Consider the following 24,282-nt stretch of genomic DNA (forward strand, 5'->3'; position numbering starts at 1 on the left):
CAAGACGATCAAACCTATCCATTCTGAAGGAAATCAGCCCTGAGTGCTCGCTGGAAGGACAGATCCTGAAGCTGAGGCTCCAATACTTTGACCACCTCATGAGAAGAGAAGACTCCCTGGAAAAGACCCTGATGTTGGGAAAGATGGAGGGCACAAGGAGAAGGGGACGACAGAGGATGAGATGGTTGGACAGTGTTCTCTAAGCCACTAACATGAGTCTGACCAAACTGCGGGAGGCAGTGGAAGACAGAGATGCCTGGCGTGCTCTGGTCCATGGGGTCACGAAGAGTTGGACACGACTAAACGACTAAACAACAACAACAAGCACTAATCCTGCCTCCATGAGCTAGGAAAGAAAGAATACATATGCAGGTAAAAATGAGAGATCTGACCACCCTTTTTTCAACCCAAAGACTGTGTTTCCCCTTCAGGCTGTCAAGAAAAACAGGCTGCATCTAACATACCACCTTCAACACAAGATGTGCCAAACACTCCTAGGAAAGGAGAAAGCAACATGTGAGATACATTTGTAGTACAGCAACTGAAACTACAAATAAGAAAGGTGGAAAGATCTAATAGTTCCTATGGAGACTCAAGCTTAAGGAATATAACATTAGACTGGACACTCTCACAGATACAAGAACTTCAGCAGCAACAACAGGCACTGCTCATGAAAGGAAGATAAAAGTTTTAGCAGAATGAGAAAGCTGAAATACTTGATAAACTCGAAGGGGCAGGAAATGAAGGACTTCCTGTGTGCCTTTCTCATGAGGGATTGTTGGAGGATGATCAGATTGAATTCGTTGTTCCATGGTTTAAGTCTGTTCACCCTGTACCACAGATGATTTCACTTGCCATTGTAGCATCCGTGGGTTGACCTTACTTGCACCTCTAGCGGGGAAAGGCAGAAGTAGCTTCTATGGGAAATAGGTTTTTTGCTCCTGCCTCAATGAAGCAGTCAAATTCTCTTTTGAATCCTCTTATTCCTTCATCTTGGTTTAGCAATCTTCTTCTGTGATTTAACTCTTTCTACTGTTCAGCTGCTTTTTCTGTGAATGCATCCTTGTTAGAAATATCAGCCACCTGGACATCCACGAGCACTTTCCCCAGGCACTATAAGATGGAGCCTTTGCATCCTCTGGAGCAGCATTTAGCCAGAAGGTCTTACAGCAGGCTGCTCCACAGGAATCACTTGTTGCAGTTGGGAGCCACCCTAGTTCACAGAATCATAGAATAGTAGGCCCAACCCAGGGATGCTACACCTGCAAGTAAAATAATAGCATTGTACCTACCTGAATGGTAGATTTGCTTATCCAGTGTAATGGATCACTGGGGCCACACCCTTCTATGACCTACAACACCTTTTCCCACCTCTGTTTGCAACTCTGTTGGCTTTCATTTAATGGTTTCTCATAGGAAATAGGTTAATACTGTTCTGGCCTCCAGTTCTGGACTGTTCATGCTTGGAGAATACAGTGGTGCCTCGACTTACGAATTTAATCCGTTCTGAAGGCACCTTCGTAAATCGAAAAAAATTGTAAGTCAAAAAACGCCATTGAAAACACGAATTCCCATAGGAATGCATTGGAAACGGAAAAATTCGTAAGTCGAAGCAACCCTATCTAAAAATTCATAAGTCGAAAAATCCCTATCTAAAACCGCCACAGTTTTTCCTCGGATGTCGAGACATTCGTAAGCGCGCGGCCATTACCCCCCATTCATAAGTCGAAAAATTCGGTTGTCAAGTCGTTCGTAAGTCGAGGTACCACTGTACGTAAAACTGAAGAGGCAGGAGCAAAATAAACAGGCCTATTTCCTGTAAAAGGCTACTCCTGCCTTTGTCCACTAGAGGTACAAGTAAGCCCAACCCAGTGATGCTATACTGGACAAGTAAATCTACTCTTCAGGTAAGTACATGCAGGGGTGTGGGGGTGCGGGCCGCCCTGGGTGTCATCCTGAAGAGGGGTGACATTCGGCGCCCCCCCTCGCCCTGACTCCCAAGCCTACAGTGAGCAGCAAAGCGACGGCAAAGCAACGGCAAAGCAGGGGGTTGCGCTGTTCCCCTGCCGCCCATGCTCCTGGCTGGAGTAGGCAGGCAGGCAGGGGACAGGACAGGTGTCATCCTTGAAGGGGGGTGACATTCGGTGTGCGCCCCCCTGCCCACAACTCCCAAACCTACAGTGAGCGGCCACCCCGGCAGCTCGTCAGAGCCGCCAGCAAAGCACTGCAGCTCCCCCCTTCCCCCTACTCATCTCCCAACGTGGGGGAGTGGGTGACAAAAAAAACCTGCACCGGAGACCACCTGACCTTGCTACACCTCTGCATGCAGGGGTTTTTTCCAGCCAGGACTCACTAGAACTCAGTTTCAGCACCTCTCAGGTGGGTGCCATTGTCTTTATATAAGAGAAGGGAGATTTTCATGGTGAGTTCTAGCACCTCCTTTTATAGAAAAATAGCATTGGGCACACACACACACACACACACACACACACACACACACACACACACACATATATATATATATATATATATATATATATACACACACACACACACACACACACACACACATAAAACAACTTATCTCCGAAAAGGAACAGATAGCATTTCTACAGTACCACCCCACCCCACCCCACCCCCTCCTCCTCCTCTCTCAGCACCACCCACCCCCTACTCCCCCTCCCCCTACCTCACCAGGCCGGCCCCTCAGCCACCACCACCAAAGCCACTACCACCCCAAGCGCCAGGCTGGGCCCCGCGCCGCCTCCACCGCCTCGAGAGCCAGGCCAGGTCCCAAAGCCACCTCCACCGATTCCACCGAAGGCACGAGAGGTAGGCCGGGCCCCGCCGCGGGCGCCAGCACCACCTCCAGGACCAGGCCAGGCCCTCTGCCGATGGTGGTGGCGGCGGCGGCGGCAGCGCAAGAGGCAGGCCAGGCCCCGATGCCCCCAATGGCACCTCGAGAGCCAGGCTGGACCCCAAAGCTAGCTCCACCAATGACACCAGAGGCAGGCCAGACCCCGCCACCAATGACGACGCCCCCTCAAGACACAGGCTGGGCCCCAAAACCGCCCTTCACAAACAATGGAACAACAAAAAATATTGTCTACCCGCAACTATTATGATATTCTACAACTTGGAAACGTCAACTTTCTCTTTCCTTCTCAATTTAACGCACTTAGCCACAGCAACGCGTGGCCGGGTACAGCTAGTGATATCATATATACTTAACACTTTTGAGAAATATTTGGAAAGTATTTATTTATTTTCTGTACTGCCCTTCGATTTGGTATGCAATGTCATGTAACAGTGATTAATTTTATTTTGATGTGACATTGAATAGCTTTAACCTTATACACTTGCCTGCTTTGGTCTGGTTTTCGTAAACATTTTTATTTTTATGTACTTCTGTTTGCAATATGAAACAATGCAATACCATATAAATCACACTGTGCTCCATTATAAGCAATATGTGTTTGGTTTTCAGGTGCACAGTTAAAACCGGAACCACGCAGTGATATTGGTATGTCGAGTGATTCCACCTTTGCTTAGGTCACATGTATCTCTCTTAAGCAGCACTATAATTGTGGAGGTGGAGCTATTTCAGGCTACTGATGGTTCTGTCAGGAGCCAAAGATGTGTGTGCTTCTTGGCTTGGGCACCCCAGTTTCTGCCTTCCCTCAGCATAAGCAGGTCTTAAGTAACCTCAAGGAAAACGGGGAAGGGGCTACCCCAGAGGCTGTCTTTGGCCACTGAGGGTCCTGCCAGGAGCCAATGGTAGCTGCTTTCTGGCCTGGCCTTGCACATTCCTCCGAAATGGATTACATACAATTGGGGAAGTACTACGTATAGCTCGGTGGTACAACTGCTTTGTATCAAGAGATCCCAGGCCCTGCTAGAAAATGTGAAGTCATAAGATAATACCTTTAAAAACATATGCAGTGTCTTTTCTTCAGTTTTGCAAACTTGCCTTTCAGCACTCCCCCCCCCCCGCAAATAATGCCATGATCGTCATTACTGAACCAACCAGTTGTTGTTTTTGCATGGGAGATACAGTGTTCCCTCGACTTACAAACTTAATCCGTTCCGAATGCACATTTGTAGGTCGAAAAGTTCGTAAGTCGAAAAGCGATTTCCCATAGGAAAAAAAATATTTGGAAACATTCGTAAGTTGAGGAAAACCGCATTTAAAACCGCCAACGGTTTCCGTTCGGATGTAGAAAAATTCGTAAGTGTGATGGCTATTTGTCCCGTTCGTAAGTCGAAAACATCGGATGTCGAGTAATTTGTAAGTCAAGGGACCACTGTATATTTCCACAGTCCTAGGTGCTCATTTTAAATTTAAATTTGAAAATAAATTATCAGGGTAATCAAACTGTTTTCTTTCTCTTTTTTAGTTTAATGTAATCAGGAAAGTAGCAGCTTTAAATGTACCATGCTGTGGCAGGGGAATGGAGAGGGAGAAGTTGTTCATTGTGTGCTTCAAAATTGAAATCATATATCTGACAGTCTAAAGTGGGCGAGATCATTGAAGTTGCTTAGCCACACCGCTGCTTGTGTGAATTAATGTTATTCACACTTTTGTATACCATAAAGGATGGCTAAGAAATTCTTCAATATTTAATATTAAATTTAATACTCATTATCATGCTGGCCACATGACCTGGAAGCTATACGCCGGCTCCCTCGGCCAATAATGCGAGATGAGCGCGCAACCCCAGAGTCGGTCACGACTGGACCTAATGGTCAGGGGTCTCTTTACCTTTACCTTTATTAAAATAATAAAATTGCTTCTTTTTGTAGAATATTCGTTCAGAATAATTGAAAATGGCTGGATTGAGTACAAGGGCACTGAGTACTATTTCAGTAATGAATATACACCTGCCGAAAGAGCTCGTGAATTCTGCAAGAAACATGGAGGAGATCTTACTGTCATTGAAAGCAAAAGTGAATGGCGCTTTCTGTGGAGATATGTAAGAAAAATATGGAACATATGCTTTCCAATCAAGTGTAGCTTGGTTTTAAAAAAAGAGCACATAAATTATTTGATCATGGGTATTTTTTTATCTGCTTTTTAATTTTTTTTAAAGATTATTATTATTAATTTTACACATTAAAAACAAAACATACATACATAATATCCGCCTTTTTCCCATCCGCCATCCACAGGCCCCCTCCTGCCACAAGGAAGTCCAGTGAAGGCTGACAGTCAAAGGTGGTCCATTTCATAGTTGAGTTTATTCCCTCCCCCCTCCCCCGCACCAGAGGGCCCCCCCCATTTTTTTGTCTGCTAATCATTTTATTCTGGACGGTGGCACCAAAAGCTTGCAGAGATTAGCAGTGCAATTCTATGCATGCCTACTGAAAAGTCAGTCTCATTGTCTTTATCTTTAATGGGTCTCAATTCCAAGTAAGTGTGTAAAATATAGCAACCTTTGTGGTCATATACTTCTATCATAGCATAAGCCAAGGAAATGAGGCTTGCAAATACATGTACTGTATAACCACCCCCAATAATCATCACATACCCAGAGCATTGTACTGAAAACAGTTTCCACGGAATCAGGGTTCTACGCAGGCATGGATATATGAATCTTATTCCTGAATGGGCTGGTGAGATTGTGTGGTGCAACAGATGCAGTTGCTACTTACTGAACACAATGTGTTCCCTGGAAATCCTTCGGTAGGCGAGAGTTTGCACAATGAGTCCATGAATTCCATTCATTCCTATGGGAACATTGCAAATGTAGGATTTGTTTTATCTCTTCCCCACCCCTTCTCCAATCACCAAAAGAGAGACAAAGTAAAAAAAACTTATTTGTCCAACCTCTCCTGCTCTCTGAATTGTATGATCTCGCTTCCCCCCCCCTCTCTGATTTCTGCCCCCGAGTATAGCAAGGTCTGGGCATAATTATTTAAGTGCAGATAAGTGAATTTTTGGATAGCAAGCATGCAAATAGCAAGACGTGTGTGCATTAGACTCTCAAGGCATTGCTAGTGCTGACACTTATTGCTATCTGTTAACAAGGAAGTTAAGATGTAGTGAGGTACAGTGTCCACCAAACAGTTTGTGATTATCATCCTCTTGTTGGATCTCAGCAGATGTTCTATTGCCCATTCCTGTTGGAACGGGCATATTCTGTGGCTATATTGTACTACTTTCCAGCACATTTGTATTCTTTTAAAATCTATGAATATTTTCTTCAATGTGTAATTTTTGTGGCGAAGCATGCAATTTTAATGGCACCAAAGTTAAACATCCCGCCCAGGAATAATTTTCTAAGGAACTTGATGGTGCTGGTAATAGATAAAATAATGTTTCAGAAGGGCAGAATGCTCTTCTAAATGGACAACTGGCCTGGGAAACAATGGGCAGTTAAAGTATAACATAATAAAAAACTTTCTTTCTTGCTTAACCTCATTTTAATTGACCTATTTTAATTTGTTTTAATTGTAAAGCTTTAATTGTGTTTTTAAACAGCACAAGCACATTATGTTCATCATTACAAACTTTCCAAGGAATAACTGAATTATATTGCTCTGGAGAATACCTGATTATTTTATCGTTGCATTTACGTTGCATTTACTCTTTTTTTTCCTTTGTATGTTTTAGATCAAGTATTATGGAAGTGATTTTAATTTTTATAATTATAATTATTATTATAATGATTATTATTATATTGGTTTAATTCTGGGACGCGATAGAAAGTTCAGGTAAGTGAACAAAAGAAGAAGAGGAAATCAGATTTTTAACAATTGTAAATACTAACTTTGTTCTAGATCATAACTAGGTTAGCATTAAAATTTAAGTGTTCTGTATATAAGGATGTTACACCTGCCCACCATTCATCAGTTAGTCTTCTGATTAACTCTGCAATCCCGTGGTTCTTTTGATGGTTTCCTATGAGAACATCAGATTTCCTTTCCTGGGAGTGGAGAGGGAGGTCTGAGCTTGGCGGAGACAGCTGGATGTCAGTTACATTCTCCATGCCACCTAAGGAACTTCCATGGCCATTGCCTTGCTGAAATCAATCTCCAATGACTGGAAAGTGAGCATGCCAGTGGCTGACCAGGAGAAGTCTTTGATCCAAAAGATCCAAAATCTTCTTAGTCCCCAACCATGCCCCTGAACTACGGAGAACTATGGAACTACGGAACTATGGAAACTATGGAACTATGGAACTACGGAACTATGTTTATCAGCATGTGGAAATAATTTAATGGCAAGGGGGATTGAAAATGATGGGGGAGTGCACAAATCCCATAGCTGCCAAGTCCGGATCGTAAAGATCCGGGATCGGCAGCGCGCGCATGACCGGAAGTTGCGTGACGCAACTTCCGGTGGCGCTTCGCCCTTCTATGGGCACCAGAAAATGGCGGCGCCAGCGCCGGAAGTCGCTTCCGCGCATGACCGGAAACACGTAAAAGCGACTTCCGTCGCGGCGGCGCCATTTTCTGATGCCCATAGAAGGGCGAAGCGCCAACGGAAGTCACGTCACGCAACTTCCGGTCATGCGCGGAAGCGACTTCCGGCGCCGGCGCCGCCATTTTCTGGTGCCCATAGAAGGGCAAAGCGGCACCAGAAAAATGGCCGCCGGGAAGAAGCGAATTTAAGGGACAATGCCGGGAATTTCTGCCAAACGGGAGACCGCCGGGAAACGGTGAGAAAAAAGGGGTTTTCCCGGCGGATACGGGATACTTGGCAGCTATGACAAATCCCACCCCACCTTCAATTCTGCTCTGCCACCACTGGTGCCAACTATAAGGGGCCTTTGGTACCTGAGCTACCAGAGAACAATTGTTGTGGGTGCTTGGCAAAAAAAGCACCAGAAATCATGGCTGATGCCTCACAGAGCCTTGGGGGTTGGTGTCTGAGGTCTTGTTGGGCCTCGGACACAACTTCCAGAGTCCCTAGGAGCCGTTGCGGCATGCACAATGTGACTTCAGGATGGCACAGCACAACATGTCACATTACGTCCCACGCCGCTTGGCGCCCATAATTTGGGGCCTAAATCAGCGCCCCTGTCTGCTACAGTGAGCCCAGAAATGCTTGGGATACTGCAGTTTAGCCATTTTCACCATTTTAGTTCAGTTAAAGTACAGCTGCAGTGTGTCCTTAGAGCCCCAGGCTACCTCTTGCTTTAGAGTTTACCTGGTGGGTGGGGCCTTGGCTCAAAGAGCTCAGTAGCACGTTTCATCACTGCTCTGACTTGCCGATTAACAACAACAACAACAACAACAACAACCACTCCCCACATCAAATGGGGGGCACCTTTTGCACAGTCGTGCGCAGCCCCCCCCCATCCCATGCGGCTCCCAGCAGTAGAGCCTAGATTTGCCCCCCCCCCCAGGCAGGACACCTTGAGGTAGCCGCCTACCTCTGCCAGTTACCAAATCCCAGATGGGGAGGCATTGCCAGTAGAGAGTTGGCCAGGTAAGGGGAGGGATCGCCCAGCCCACACAATAGTGGAAGGAACATACCTGGGAGTGATAAACGCCCAACGCCTAAGCCAAGGTCTCCCTACATCTGAAGTTTTAATAAAGTTGTGGCCATGTTGTCTTGAGTCATTATTCCGCACAGGTGTTGCCCAGGGTCGGGGGGTCTCCGCCTGTGCGCACAACGACAACAACAACAATCAATATACTTTTCTTACCTGCCCTTCACCAGAAGGTCTCGGGGCAAATTGCAATGTACAAATGCAGTCTTAAAATTTACTAGGCTGCCACAACTGCCACGTCTCTCACAGCTTTACAGTGGTACCTCTAGTTTCGAACTTAATTCGTTCCAGAGGTCCGTTCTTAACCTGAAACTGTTATTAACTAGAGTCGTGTTTTCGCTAATGGGGCCTCTTGCTGCTGCTGTTCCACTGGCACACGATTTCTGTTCTCATCCTGGGGCAAAGTTCTCAACTCGAGGTAACTCTTCCAGGTTAGCGGAGTTTGTAATCTGAAGCGTTTGTAACCTGAGGCGTTTGTAACTCGGGGTACCACTGTATTAGGTCTGAGAGTGCTGCTTCCCTCATTACAAACTTACTGTGCTCTGCTCCAAGGTTTTTGGGGGCACAGCCTTCCTTTCTCCCTGTAGCCAGTGTGGTGTAATGGCTAGACTGTTGAACTATGAGTTTGAGGCCAGAGCTTGAATTCTCACTCAGCCATGAAGCTCAGTATGTGACCTTGGACCACCAATGTTTCTCACCGCATGGTGATTAAAATATAATATTTTACAAAATAACTGGCAATCTGCTCCCCTATAATAGCAACTCAATCTTTAAAGATAACGATTAGGGGTTTTTTGTTAACCATATTTTGAATCTTGCCAATAAAAAAATTCTGGCAATGCTGCTAGATACAAAACTCAATTCGACATCTAAATCTTTTCTTAACCTGGTGTTCCATTGGCTAAAACAAACAAACAAACAAACAAACACCCACAAAAAACTGAAAACCATTGTAAAAGTATGCAGTGTAAATGAAAGAGAAATTATGCTGTTCTGTTCAATAATTTAATATTGTTTTCTCTAGTTGGTTAGATGGAACTCCAGTGACATTTGCAATCTGGGCACCCAATCAACCCAGCTTTTCAAATGATGACGAAACCTGTGTCAGCATCTATCGTGAAACAGGCAAGTAGAATAAAAGATTTCATTTTTTTTAAAGGGGGGGGGCATATACAATCAATAGCAGGGCAACTGATTAATTAAAAGAAACTACCACAAGCGGAACCCATGCCACATCACAATAACTATTCTGGCCCATTGAAGATACAGGTGGGTGGAATAATATTATTTGGCATTTCCTTTGAATATCTCAGAATATGGAAATGTTTCAGAGGACATTTTGGGTGTGTCCACATTAGGGCACTAATACATATGTGGGTGACTACTTTCATTAATGCATTTGCTTGCTTCGGCTCACACACAGAAGAACATATCACTTGCCAGCGTGATGTAGTGGTTAAGAGCAGTGGACTCATAATCTTGGGAACCGGGTTTGCTTCCCCGCTCCTCCACATGCAGCTGCTGGGTGACCTTGGGCTAGTCACACTTCTCTGAAGTCTCTCAGCCCCACTAACCTCACAGAGTGTTTGTTGTGGGGGAGGAGGGGAAAGGAGAGTGTTAGCCGCTTTGAGACTCCTTAAGGGGAGTAAAAGGCAGGATATCAAGTCCAAACTCCCTCCTCCTCCTCCTCCTCCTCCACCTCCTCCTCCTCCTCCTCCTCCTCCTTCTTCTTCTTCCTGTCTGCTGCATTAGACAAGTGACCCATCTAGTCTAGCATCCTGTTAGCGCTCATTTGTTAAGTTTGTAGTCATCACTGCCTCATACTGGAGCAAATTCTATGCACTGTGTGAAGAACTACATTGTTTTGTCTCTCCTGAATATTCTAGCTTTTAGTTTCATTGTGTGTCCATGAGCTCTAGTACTATTGGGGGGGGTGTTCTCTGTCCACCTTCTTCCTGCCATGCATAATATTATGCATTTGTATTGTCTCACCTCTTACTTGCTTTTACTCTGAACTAACACCTCCCACCAAATATTGTAATCTTTCCTCTTAGTAGAGTTGCTTCATCCCCTTTATTATTTTGGTTGGCCTTTTCTGAACCTTTTCCAACTCTACAATATCCTTTTTTGAAGTAAAGTGACGAGAGCAATACACAGTGTATTCTAAATGCAGTTGCTCCACAAAGTTGTACATAGAATGGCGTTATGATTGCAGTGTTATTTTCAATTCCTTCCCTAATGATCCCTAGCAGGGAGCTTGCTTTTCACACAGCTGCTGCACACTTGGCTGACATCTTCTTCAAGCAATCCATTATGACCCAAAGTTTCTTTCTTATCAGTCACCACCAGTTCAGATCCCATGTGAAATTAAGATTTTTTTGGCAAGGAAACAAGAGCAACTTCTCAAACTGGGACGGCCTCATCAGCAGTTGAGATTATGTTTGCTTCTAGGTTACCTTCTACAACCAAAGTGTTCTGAGGAGATGGAAAGTCTTTTCTGACTGGGGTTGGAAACACCATACTGTCCCTTAAAAGGCTGGTATTTCATCCCTGCTGCCCTTCTTGCAAGAAGGTCTTATCTTGAGGCTGTGGCCTAACATGCTTAACCACCAGGCATCTATGCTGGCATTGTTTCTAAGGATCTGAACAAGCCAGTGGGATCTCATCCTTTCCCCAGACAGTTTCATAGTGGGGCCATCCTGAAGTCACCTCCACACAGAAATAGATTTCCCTCGTGGAAGTGTGCTTCTTTTCATCTACTCTCAAGAGTTCTCTTCCTAGTGGCATTCTCCTTTGCTCAATGGATCTTAGAGCTCAAAAACAGCCATGTGTTCCACAAGGACAGTGTAACAGTCTGAATTATTTCTCCCTTTCTCCCTAAGGTTTGCCACCTTTCCACTGCCAGCAGGAACTCAATTCCTCCCTCCTCTCCTCCTGTTTATCTTTCTGAAAGAGACTAGCATTCCCTTGATATCAGTGTTTGCAGGTCCCACACAGTAGGTCTTGGGCTGCCTCAGCTTGTGGGGGATTTTTTTTTCTAGTATGCCTGACCTCTTTTCTAGTTTTTACTTGTCGTTTATTGTTTGGCAGAGTGTTTCTTCTTCTGGTTGTGCTATCATTGTGCTTTTTCCAGTCTCTTGGAGTCTTATATTTTAAAGAGCAAAAAAGAGGACACATTTGCCAACTTCTGCTTTTAACTGTGAATCACTATGATGACTCTCATTTTACAAACCCATGAAAAAGAGTACATGTCCTGGAAAAACAGGACATATGGCAACCCTGAGATCTCTACTAGGAGAGAGGTTTTTTTGGTGCGTGTTTTTAGTTTGCAGCAGGAGTAGCAATTTTGCCAGCAACCGCTAGGTGAAACTTGACTTCCACTTTCATCTAACAGGTTAAAAAAAAATGTCATTCTTTGTTTGGGAGTGATTTCATCTTACTGATCAACACATAACTTCTCTATTCAGGCTTGTGGCACGACATAAACTGTGGTGCTAAGAACAGATTCATCTGCGAAAGGCATAACAGTTCTGTCCATTCAACTGCTGCTCCCACAATGCCTGCACCTGTTGGGGGCTGTGCGGATGGCTGGCTTTTCTTTGATAAAAAGGTAACTAAGAAAGTGATTGCAAATATACTGGTATATTTTCAGTTACAGGTAGGTAGCCGTGTTGGTCTGAGTTGAAGCAAAATAAAAAATTCCTTCAGTAGCACCTTAAAGACCAACTAAGTTTATATTTTGGTATGAGCTTTCGTGTGCATGCACACTTCTTCACCAAGGGGGGTGGTGGTGGTGGAAATAGTAACTCTGTAAGTCCTGGGATCTGCGAGACCTTGAAGTGCTGGCCAGTCAGCTAATAAGAGTTCACTGGTTCCATGCCCTTCTTCCCAGTTGTAAATATTAAGATTACACCAGCAAGAATGAGTCTTTCTGTAAAAATAAAAAATGATTCAAATCAAGTCTTACTGGCTAGTGATTTAAATTGATTTGATTTGAATCAGATCTACCCTGCTTTCAATCCATCACTCATTTACTGACATGTATTTCCATATCTGATCACTTCCAAAGATGTTCAGTAGAGCATTTGTGACTGGGTTGGGGAACTAAGGTAAAGTAGTGTATGGTCTACCATTTACAAACATCTGCAGGCTTGTGGAGGGCCAGAGCAGGAACTAGGTAAATTCCCCCCACCTCCATTTTCCACGGCATTGGTTAACTTTTTATTAGTCCCTGGCTTCTATATGAAGAAATTAACTACACTACATCCTCCACACAATCTGAATCTCTGTCAAGTCAGTGAATCTGAGGGTTGGGATTTCTCTCCAAGGCCAAGTTAAAATATCCATGTCTGCAACCCAGTACCATCTCATGATGGTTGAATTCACTAACCATTTCATAATTGATGGAATTTTGGAGTTTTCCTCCCCACGCAGTGCTTCCAGTTATTTGGGTTGAAAGAAGAAAGCAAAAGCTGGTCCGAAGCACGAACTGCTTGCAGAAATCTAGGAGGGAATCTGGCAACTATACCGAACAAAGCTACACAAGGTGCAGTTGGTTCTTTTAGAACACGTTGCTCACATTGACTTAACACTGACTCAATAATAATAATAATTTATTATTTCTACCCCACCGATCTGGCAGGGTTTCCCCAGCCACTCTGAGCAGCTTCCAGCAAAATATTAAACTACAATAATTCATCAACTATTAAAAGCTTCCCTAAACAGGGCTGCCTTCAAATGTCTTCTAAAAGTCTCGTAGTTGTTTTTTCCTTTGACTTCTGATGGGAGCGTGTTCCACAGGGCGGTTGCCACTACCGAGAAGTCCCTCTGCCTGGTTTCCTGTAACTTTGCTTCTCGCAGTGAGGGAATAAAAAGGGAAAAGGTAAAGGGACCCCTGACCATTAGGTCCAGTTGTGACTGACTCTGAGGTTGCGGCACTCATCTCACATTATTGGCTGAGGGACCGGCGTACAGCTTCCAGGCCATGTTGCCAGCATGACTAAGCCGCTTCTGGCGAACCAGAGCAGCACACGGAACAGCCCTGGTTAACTCCACATTCCAGCGGGCCACCAGGGAATCAGCTGAAAGGCCATCAATGTGGGATAAAACATCCCCTACCACTCTCTGGAAACCATTTGGATCCACTAAGTGGCAGGGGCAGACCATCTGAATCGGCCCCACCTCCCTGCAGAGGGGAAGGGTTGCGGAGAAGTCCAGTTGCACCAGGAAGTCATCTGACCATGGCACTTATTTTATTTCACTTTTACTTAGAGTCAGATCACCCACACCCATAGAGGTAAACACCAGGTCTAAGGCATATCCACAACTATAAGTTGGGCCCAAACTTATTCAGGGACAGCCCCATGGAGGCCATGCTTTCCACGAAGTCCTAAGCAGCCCCTTGTAAGGTTGTGTCGGCATGGATGTCAAAATCCCCCAGGACAACCAAACTAGGTGTCTCCAGGAGCACATCCGCTATGACCTGAAGCAGCTTGGCAAGGGAATCCTTAGTGCAAGATATCTATGAGCCAGAAACTCAAGGCCCCACAGAGGAGCTGGAAACCAGGGTGGTTCTGCAGCAGTGCATATTACCAGCTCCTTCCATGTGGCTAGGCCTCCAATTCCCCAAGCTGCATAGGAAGAATCCATTCTGTTGAGGTTCCTACATTACAAATGTCAGGAGAGTAGTTATTTCGTAAACATAGACAGGGCACCCCAGTGTGGTGTAGTGGTTAAGAGCGGTAGACTCGTAATCTGGGGAACCGGGTTCGCGTCTCTGCTCCTCCACATGCAGCTGCTGGGTGACCTTGGGCTTGTCACACTTCTTCGAAGTCTCTCAGCCTTACTCACCTCACAGAGTGTTTGTTGTGGGGGAGGAAGGGAAAGGAGAATGTTAGCCGCTTTGAGACTCCTTTGGGTATTGATAAAGCGGGATATCAACTCCAAACTACTCCTCCTCCTCTTCTTCTTCTTCTTCTTCTTCTTCTTCTTCTTCTTCTTCTTCTTCTTCTTCCCCCTCCCCCATTGTCCCTCTTTCTCTGACACATTCTTCCTTCTTGTTACTTAGGGTTGCTATATTTCAAAAAGGAAAAACCCAAACACCCCAAGTTGTTGCACTTTTTTTTTGGAAAACCCTAAGATCCAGGACAAAGTGCTGCTTTTCGGTAATTCTGCCTCCCCCTCCCCCCATCAATTCTGCCTTTGAAATCCCGGTAATGTCTGGGAAAATCTAGACGTATGTCAGCCCTAGGTTATTCATGTGAAATTAGGCCAAGAGCCAAAATTACGCCACCTACTCCTTCTTTATAGTGGAGTTAGGTAAAATGCTCATTTTTGGGAAGCAGCAAGGCTTAAGACAGATGAATAATGAATCTGAGTTTATATGTCCATCAGTAAGTCAAATTTATTTGCTCAGATCATTGGCAAATACAAAAGCACAGTTAGGCTGAGGGGGATAAGTGATCCTCAGCACACTAGACTTTGCAATGAAATTTTGCCTAATCTATTGGTCTGTTGAAACAAATATGTAGTATATTTATTCATATCCATCAACAGATAAGGCATTTTCTCCTTAGCTATCATGTTCTGGCCATCTGCCCAAGTCTCTAATTTCAACAATATGATGCAACATGCAACAAATCAATAATTCTTGGGATTGTTCTTGGAGTCCTTCTTGTGAACAAGCACTATAATACTTGAGAAGTAACAACATTTACATTGTTAATATATAAGGTCTTAACTTATATGTATATGCATATTATCAGTCAGAAAGAAATTGTCTGCCGTGTGTCATTTTGAAAGGAAAATGTGTGATGGTACCAAATGTTAGAAAAGGCAAAATCATGACTTCACCTTTTTCTCCTAAGACCCTTCCAATTCAGATCCAGACCCTTCCTAAGCTGAGTGAAAACGAGGGGTGTTTATTGTAATCATGGCCTGTTTGTGTTTTTTCCAGGCAAAAATCTAATGAGCTGGATTATGTGGTCCTTTTAAGAGCAGGGGTAGCCAATGTAGCATCTGCAACATTTTGTTGCATTAAGAGAATGGTCAGGAATGATGAAACATATAGTTTTTCTCTGTAAGAAAAACAAGTTTAAAAAGTTTTTGTTTTGTTTTTAAAAAGATGCAGTCAAGTAAGATCTGAAGTGGACCATAGTGGCAACTTCTGCATGACACAATTTTAAAAAACAAAACAAAATGAACATAAAATATAACTAGATCAGTTCATGGTATCCTATATTGATTACTTATAAGTGAGGGAGAGTATTTACCAAATGCTTTATGATGAAATATGTCCTTGTTTTTATTCAGCATTTTTCATAGTGCACTTAGAAAGTGCCTCAACTGATCCATGGATTGGACTGAACGATATTAATACTGAAAACAGTTTTCTATGGACAGATGGAAGTGGGGTCTACTATACAAACTGGGCCAGTGGTTTTCCAGATTATGGTGTAAGTCCTGCCTGCAAAGGCTTTCATCTTTATTTTTTTCAGATACAAGAAATGTTCCCTATTTTCCATTCCTGGAGTGAAATTATATATATTCAGAGTGCCTTCTCAGCATTAGCACTCCATTAAAGTACAAGTCTCCCCATGCCAATCTTGCAAGGTTAGCTGGCCATATTTTGATATTTAACACATGGATTGGTGGTTATGATTGTTAATCCTCATTTTACTCTTCATTGTTCTGTTTATTGTAGTTTAAACTGTTGTGAGCCACTCTGAAAATACTTCTGAATAAGTGTGGAATAGAAATTTTACAAATACTGTAGATAAATTATATAGTTAATAAAATATATATGAAGTATCCAAGGTGGGCAGCATGTTCTGAGGATCCTCTGACAATTTTGACTTAAAGCCAATTATATTCTCCAGAGTTGCAATTTTAATCTCAACTCTGTCTGCTGCTTTTATTCTGTCTGAATTTTGCCAATGAGTTAAGGACTTAGGGATAATCTTCCAATGCTCCTTTTTCCTAGTTAGACTGAATTCTTTCCTTCCCATCACACAGCAGCAGTGCCATTCACTTCAATTGTACATCCCCTTGTGTGCTGGGGAATTAAGAAAATTCCAAAAGGTATCTCACCCATTGTTACACATCTTCCTGTCACTGCCTCTGTCCAGCAATTATTATTTTTTCCTATTTTGGCTTACTAGGATTCAGTTGCATGCAAAGACCAATGTCTTCCACCCCATCTCCTCACCTTCTGCACCCTCTAAATATATTATAGGGGTTCCCCCAACCCCTCTGAAGCAGATTTGGGTTGGGCATGAGATGTATCCAAGGGAAGGGGGAAATCCCATGGTGCAAGCAGAAATCCTTGGACTGATAGGATGAGTTATTAGGAGACCACCCACTGTTATTGCTCCAGTTTGATGCTCACACCTTTCTTTAGAATAGCTGTGGGGAATGTCTTTCTGCAAGCCTAAGTCATAGCTGTCAAGTTTTCCCTTTTCTTGCGAGGAATAAGGGAATTTCCCTTTAAAAAAGGGAGAACTTGACAGCTATGGCCTACGTAGGCCTTCCAAGCCCTCTTATCTGGCTGGACTTTTGAAGTGCTGTCAATCAGCGGATTGTCAAGTGACCTTATCAGCTGGTGTCATTGTGGGGAGGGGTACTTAGTGGTAGTGTACTATGCCTTGCAGTACTGGAACTGAAAAGCAGGGCAGAACTGCAGAAACAGCAAAGGGAGCTGTGCAGCCAGTTAGCAAGAACAGGCATCTCAAGCCAAGCAGCTAGTTGGGGAAAGTGTTGTACCAGGAAGAGTTGGGCATCATGTGAACAGTTTTATAGCTGGCTGTGCTACCTAATCTACTTCCTGTAAACATCAGGGGGCCCTTGATCCAGAGCATGCATCAGTTACTGATGCCTACTCTTGAGAGACAGGACCTCTTGTGCTGCTAGACAAACACTACAGCTTTAGTTGGGGCTTTGGTGTGGACCTTGCGCCGTCTGATCCTGGGATCACACAGGTAATTGTGGAGTCAGGTGCTAGGCTATGCGACCTGTTAGCTTTTACAGGTACCCTGAGTGGTGGAAATCTCAGGTTATATGTCGGGCTCCACTAATTCCCCTTAATCCCAGGACACACTGGGGGCAGCACCTCCTTAGAGATTTCATTCAACGGTGGAGGCTGTTGCTTGGCTGGATTGGGTAAGACAGCGGCGAGAAGCAACAAGTATTCATCTTCAAACTTGGTTCTAAAAGGATACGGTACTGCTTTCATCAAATTTGAGAAGTACAAAAGGAGGGCTTTTAAGTGTAATCTGGGACAGGCATAGGCAAGCTTGATCCTCCAGATGTTTGGGGACTACATTTCCCATAATCCCTGTCCACTGGTCCTGTTAGCTAGGGATGATGGGAGTTGTAGTTCCAAAACATCTGGAGGGCCGAGTTTGCCTATGCCTGATCTAGGATAAAAGAATTGCCTCCTGCGCAAATTGATGGCTCTTGTCTTATTTGTTTTTTCTTATCTTTTAATTCCTTAGGAAGACTGTGTTTTTATGATGAAGGGGTCTGGAAATTCAGCAGGAAAGTGGAGAGATGGACCATGTTCTGCCAGGAAAAGCTACATCTGCCAAAGAAACTCTGGTACATTTTTAGAAGAGAAAGAACAAAAACTATTTTGCAGTTCAGATTGCTTTCTAGAGTCCAAAGCCTGTTTTCTGTGCCATATCATTTTGTCAAAAAACAAAATTAGATTTCCAGTATTAGAGATTTTGTACTTGGCTGTATAAAGAAAAGAATGTGATCATGACAACAATATTTTATAGATATATAGAGATGAACCCTGGTGTCAAAGAACCTCAGTTGTGTACTTCTTGATAGGGGACTTGACTTTTCTCTATACCACCCCCAAAACAGGACAGAGGAGGCTGCTGGGGGGGAAAAGTTTAGTTCTATTTCTTTTTAAAACAATTTTTGTTAAAGGTTTTCATTGTTTACAAAAGCACATGCATGTGGGGTTTTTGTGTCAGTGTCACTTGGGTAGGTTCTCTTTCTATTTGCTTGTTATGTTTCCTTAGTAGTGAGAGAGGTTAGAATCATAGAATCATAGAGTTGGAAGAGACCACAAGGGCCATCCAACCCCCTGCCAAGCAGAAAACACAATCAAAGCATTCCTGACATTCCTGGTTGGGGTGGCCTAGGGTGTGGTTGATTGTCTTTGGTTGGCTGCAGTGGGATTTGTGTGTGAGAGAGGGGAGCGATGTTGTTGGGTTAAGTTAACCATATTGATTCATTTAGTTCTTTCTTAGTGTCATAATATCTAGCCATGTTGCAAGTGACAGCCTGCCCCCTGATCAATGCACTTTCATTTTAATAAGAAGAATAGACCCCTATGAGTACAGCCACCATCCGAGGTCTGTTTTTGGACAGAAATTATCATCCATGAATGATGGTGGCTAGGAAACTAATGGAAGAATAGTCACTTGGCTTCTCTGAAAAGAAATGAATGTGTTTCTCTGAAAAGAAATGAATGTGTTTCAAGTTGGTCTGTTGGCTACTTCTTAGGAATTTCTGGCTGTAAAGGAATTTGTGGCAGTAAAGAATAGAGTTTGACTAACATGTCGGTTTTAATGTTTCTCTGCAAATTCTTAGTGCTTTCAGATGTTAAATCTTGGGAAATAATAATGTTCAGACATTTCAGTATGAAATGAAAGCAAATTTTAGGAATGTATGCATTCTAAAACAATCTCTGGCTATTTATTTATTTATTTATTTATTTATTTATTTATTTATTTATTTATTTATTTTGCTATAGATCCCGCCTTACCATACTTTGAAACAACAATTCCAGCCTCAGGCTATTTCCATTTTGGGAATAGCAGTTACTTTTTCATTGGCACCAAAATGACATGGGGAGAGGCCAGGAAAAAATGCAATTCTGAACAGGCAGAGCTTGCCAGCATTTGGAATCCCTACATTCAGTCATTCCTGTGGCTAAAAGTGTTGAAATATGAGGAGCCCGTGTGGATTGGTCTAACTAGCAACACGGTAAGAACATGCAATGTATGTTAACATGATACTACTTTTCCACTCCAAGGGTTTGTATTCAGAAGGACATAAGTTAGAAAGCACAGGGCTTTCATTAGCTGACTTTATTCAAAACTAGGGACTGCCCCTGCTCACTGCTCGCTGCACTTGCCAACCCCACCTACCCCTTTGGCAACCACTCTCTCCCCACATCCGACCAACTGCCCTCTCATCCCTCTGGTTGCTCCAAGCCCCGCCCTTCACAGCTCACCCCAACCTCAACTCCCTTTTAAAACAGGGTAGGAGAAGTGGGTTCCATGATCACTGCAGATGGTGACAGCAGTCACGAAATTAAAAGACGCCTGCTTCTTGGGAGAAAAGCAATAACAAATCTAGACAGCATCTTAAAAAGCAGAGACATCACCTTGCCAACAAAGGTCCGTATAGTTAAAGCTATGGTTTTCCCAGTAGTGATGTATGGAAGTGAGAGCTGGACCATCAAGAAGGCTGATCGCCGAAGAATTGATGCTTTTGAATTATGGTGCTGGAGGAGACTCTTGAGAGTCCCATGGACTGCAAGAAGATCAAACCTATCCATTCTGAAGGAAATCAGCCCTGAGTGCTCACTGGAAGGACAGATCATGAAGCTGAGGCTCCAATACTCTGGCCACCTCATGAGAAGAGAAGATGCCCTGGAAAAGACCCTGATGTTGAGAAAGATTGAAGGCACTAGGAGAAGGGGATGACGAGGATGAGATGGTTGGACATTGTTCTCGAAGCTACGAACATGAGTTTGACCAAACTGCGGGAGGCAGTGGAAGACAGAGATGCCTGGCGTGCTCTGGTCCATGGGGGCACGAAGAGTGACTAAACGACTAAACAACAACAACAAGGAGAAGTGCTTCACACTGCAGCCTGCGTGAAGCACACCTCTCCTCTCCCCGCCCCCCTTGCAGGCATCTTTAATACAGGGGCAAGTGCTTTACCCAGTGACTTGCTGAAGGGCCTTCCATTAACCCCCATAGCAGGTGTGTTCAATGGCAGGGAGCCAGGAGCTTCATCCAGCATCTGGCTAAATGTCTATGGCTAAGTGCCAGCTCACTCCTCTTGTTAAACCTCACTACAGGCACTTTTAATGGAAGAGGGGAGGTGCATCTACCTTGTTTTTCTGTGTATAAGACTATATTTTTCCCAAAGTTTAAAATTGGGGGTCGTCTTATACACGGGAATATTTAAAATATTTATTTCTTAATTTTGGGCTCAAAAAATAGGGGTTGTCTTATACATGGGGGCGTCTTATGGGTGGAAAAATACGGTATTTCTTATCTGTACTAGGAACTTAGATAGAACACTTTCCAGAGGCAGTAGATATAAAAGTGACCAGAGCCCTTTTCTAGAATTAACAATGTACACCGGGGGACACACCAAACCACTCGTTCAGCCCCTCTTCTCATGAATATCTCTGGGCCCGCCTCTCAATGCAATATATGTGAAGGATTGTCTGTATGTGAGCAGCTGAATGCAGCTCCTCCACCTCTCTGCATCTCATTGGCTCCCAGTACGTTTCTGAGCACAGTTCAAAGTGTTGGTGCTGACCTTTAAAGCCCTAAATGGCCTCGGTCCAGTATACCTGAAGGAGCATCTCCACCCCATCATTCTGCCCGGACACTGAGATCCAGCACCGAGGGCCTTCTGGCAGTTCCCTCATTGCGAGAAGCCAAGTTGCAGGGAACCAGGCAGAGGGCCTTCACCCTGTGGAACGCCCTCCCATCAGATGTCAAAGAGAAAAACAGCTACCAGATTTTTAGAAGACATCTGAAGGCAGCCCTGTTTAGGGAGGCTTTTAATGTCTAATAGATTATTTTATTTCATTTTTCTGTTGGAAGCCGCCCAGAGTGGCTGGGGATTATTATTATTATTATCATCATAGGCTTGCCATCCGTCAGGCAAATTCCTGACATGTCCTGGTTTCCGGGTGTAAAAATGGCATCGGGGGGGGGGGTCAGCAAAATGTCAGGGGGGAAACCCGGATGTATGGCGACGCGATGGCAAAAGCGTTTGGAGGTTTTCCAAAAAAGCTCAACAATTTGGGTTTGTTCATCTGTGTAAGGTTTGCTGCTTCCCAAAATGACCATTTCCCCTAACTCCACTTTGGAAGACAATAAAGCAAGAGTAAGTGGCTTATTTTTGGCTCTTGACCTAATTTCATATGAATAACATACGTCCGGATTTTCCCATATTCTGAAATATGACAACCCTAGCATCTCTCCCAGTGCAGGAAGAATTTCCATATTTCCCTTTGAAGGAAGATGCAAATAGTGTTTCAACTGTTTTTAATAATCAGAACACAATAAACTATGTTACAGGTAGGTAGCCCTGTTGGTCTGACCTAGTCGAAACAAAAAATAAAATAAAATACCTTCCCGTAGCACCTTAGAGACCAACTAAGTTTGTCATAGGTATGAGCTTTCGTGTGCATGCACACTTCTTCAGATACAATAAATGGTGATGTTGTAACCTTCCCTGGGAAGTTAAAGTAATTATAATACCATACCATACCATACCATACCATACCATACCATACCATACCATACCATACCATACCATACCATAATAATTGGCTTCCAGCATGTTACCACATGAGTAATTGCCCATTCAGGAGAAACATCCACATTCACTGTAATTACAAAACACAGCAACACCATTCACAAGCAATGTCATTTCCTGCCTGGCATGCAGGAATACAGGCAATTTCCCATGCCTCATGGGTCACGGGATGTTAGGGTACAGATGCCACACATGTGACAAAAACAAAACCATTCCTGAGACTCATGTATTTATTCTCTCTTTTTAAAATGTCCTTCCTAGAGAAACTGACTTCTCCAGTTTTCCCTGTAGAAATGCTCATTTGTCAGACAGGGGGATAAACAAACCAAGAGGATTTCTGCTGACCACATCCTCCGTGCATAATTAATTATCATTATTATCATCGGCATAAATTTATATCTAGTTCTTCTTTCCAAAGGAGCCCAGGGTTGCAAGCCATGTAGGGCTTTGTGTGCTAGTGCTAAGACCTGGGGACCTGCAGGTATATGGCGGTATACAAATTTTTAATAATAATAGGGCCTTGTAGGTCACTAGCAGCCAATGCAGTCTTTTCAGAATTTTATATTATTTATATCCTACCCTTTTCCCTGATAGGGACTCAAGGCAGCTCACAGCTAGATATAGCATAACTAACCAGATACCAAGACTTGATCAGTTGCCAGCAGTCTAAACACAGTGATTAACACAATCCCCAGTTGGGACAGAACAGGAATACTTGCCATTTCTCAGTCAATTATCTACCTCCACTAACCCAAAGAGGCCTCATTCTGTCAAGAAGAGTCAGAGCATATGCTAGTCTAAGCTATTTCTCAATAATTGGTGACACAGGGTCACATTACCAATCCAGCTGTGTTCTGCAGTAGTTGTATCCTCTGGGTCACACATCCCCAAACTTCGGCCCTCCAGATGTTTTGGGCTACAATTTCCATCTTCCCCGACCACTGGTCCTGTTAGCTAGGGTTCATGGGGGTTGTAGGCCAAAACATCTGGAGGGCCACAGTTTGGGGATGCCTGCTCTGGGTCATCTTCAAGGCAAGACCTACATAATGCACTTTGGAGTAGCTCAGGTGAGAGGCGCCAGAACATGGACAAGTAAGGCCCAACTATCTCAGTTCAGGAACAAATACAGCTGGCCGACTAGCATCCATCTAACCCAGGCATGGGCAGCCTTTCTCCAGGGGTTTTGGAACTACAACTCCCATGATCCCTAGCTAACAGGGCCAGTGGTCAGGGATCATGGGAGTTGTCCTTCCAAAACATCTGGAGAGCCAAGGTTGCCTATGCCTGATCTAGCCTTTCACTGCTTCCAGACCCCTGCCGAAAACCTTCCTGGCCTCTCCAGATTCAGTTGGAGAGGATAGAGTTATGTGCCATCAGCATACCAATGACACCATGCTTCAGATCTCCAGATGACATCTCCCAAGAGTTTTTCCAATAGATATTAAACAGCACAGGGATGTCTTCAGTTGCCATAGCTATAGCAGTACCCAGAATTCATCACCTGATTGTGTTTCTGTAAATAAAATGGAAGAGGGCGGGTGAAGATGATGTGGAGCTCATGTTATGGGAAATAAACTACAACCAGCATGTGTTGTTCCAATGTGCATTAGAATGGTGAGCGCTACACATGGATAAACAACCGGAGACTGATGTACACTAATTGGGCACCTGAAGAGCCAAAGCAGAAAATAGCCTGTGTCTTCATGGACCTTGAGGGTCATTGGAAAACAGGAACTTGCAATGAAACATACTTATTTATCTGTGAGCAGCATCATGGTAAGCAAAGGAACCTCTCTCTTTTAATGTGGGGCATAGCACTCTAATTCCAATAAGGTCTCCATTTCAACACAGAGTTCAGAACTGTACTCTAGACACTGATCAGATAGGATCTTAATAAAACAGTTAATTCTGATTTTGGAGTACACAATTCTGAACATAGAAATCACTTTCATCCAGAACGAGGGTAACCACATTCAGCGGCGTAGCTAGCTGCTTGGCCACCCGGGGCAGCAAACCTGAAGGCCCGTCCTTACCATGCTCAAGGCGGTTCTCCTCACAGCCGGTTTGCGCTGGCTCCGCAGGGGCTGGTCCTGCTCGCCCACCGAAAGTGCATGCTGGGAAAAGAACCAGGTTGCAAACCAGTGCCCTCTAGCGGCGGCTACACTGGTACTACACCTATAGAACCTTCCCTCTCAACAGC

At 44.0% G+C, this 24,282-nt stretch overlaps 1 protein-coding gene across 2 annotated transcripts in view; it reads left to right on the plus strand.

Annotated features, from left to right (window-relative positions):
- Positions 1-24,282, plus strand: part of LOC118092113 (macrophage mannose receptor 1-like) — a 59,688-nt gene that overhangs the window by 25,325 nt on the left and 10,081 nt on the right. For both annotated transcript variants that reach the window (XM_088654099.1, XM_088654098.1), the window contains exons 16-25: positions 3,488-3,523; positions 4,804-4,973; positions 6,614-6,714; positions 9,523-9,623; positions 11,966-12,108; positions 12,933-13,044; positions 15,810-15,952; positions 17,990-18,092; positions 19,264-19,496; positions 23,693-23,858. In XM_088654099.1, coding sequence (XP_088510225.1) covers positions 3,488-3,523; positions 4,804-4,973; positions 6,614-6,714; positions 9,523-9,623; positions 11,966-12,108; positions 12,933-13,044; positions 15,810-15,952; positions 17,990-18,092; positions 19,264-19,496; positions 23,693-23,858 — 1,308 coding nt within the window. The remainder of the gene's footprint in view (positions 1-3,487; positions 3,524-4,803; positions 4,974-6,613; positions 6,715-9,522; positions 9,624-11,965; positions 12,109-12,932; positions 13,045-15,809; positions 15,953-17,989; positions 18,093-19,263; positions 19,497-23,692; positions 23,859-24,282) is intronic.

The sequence above is a fragment of the Zootoca vivipara genome, chromosome 11 (genome assembly GCF_965207765.1).
Source record: "Zootoca vivipara chromosome 11, rZooViv2.hap1.1, whole genome shotgun sequence".
In the NCBI taxonomy this organism is placed as follows: Eukaryota; Metazoa; Chordata; class Lepidosauria; order Squamata; family Lacertidae; genus Zootoca; species Zootoca vivipara.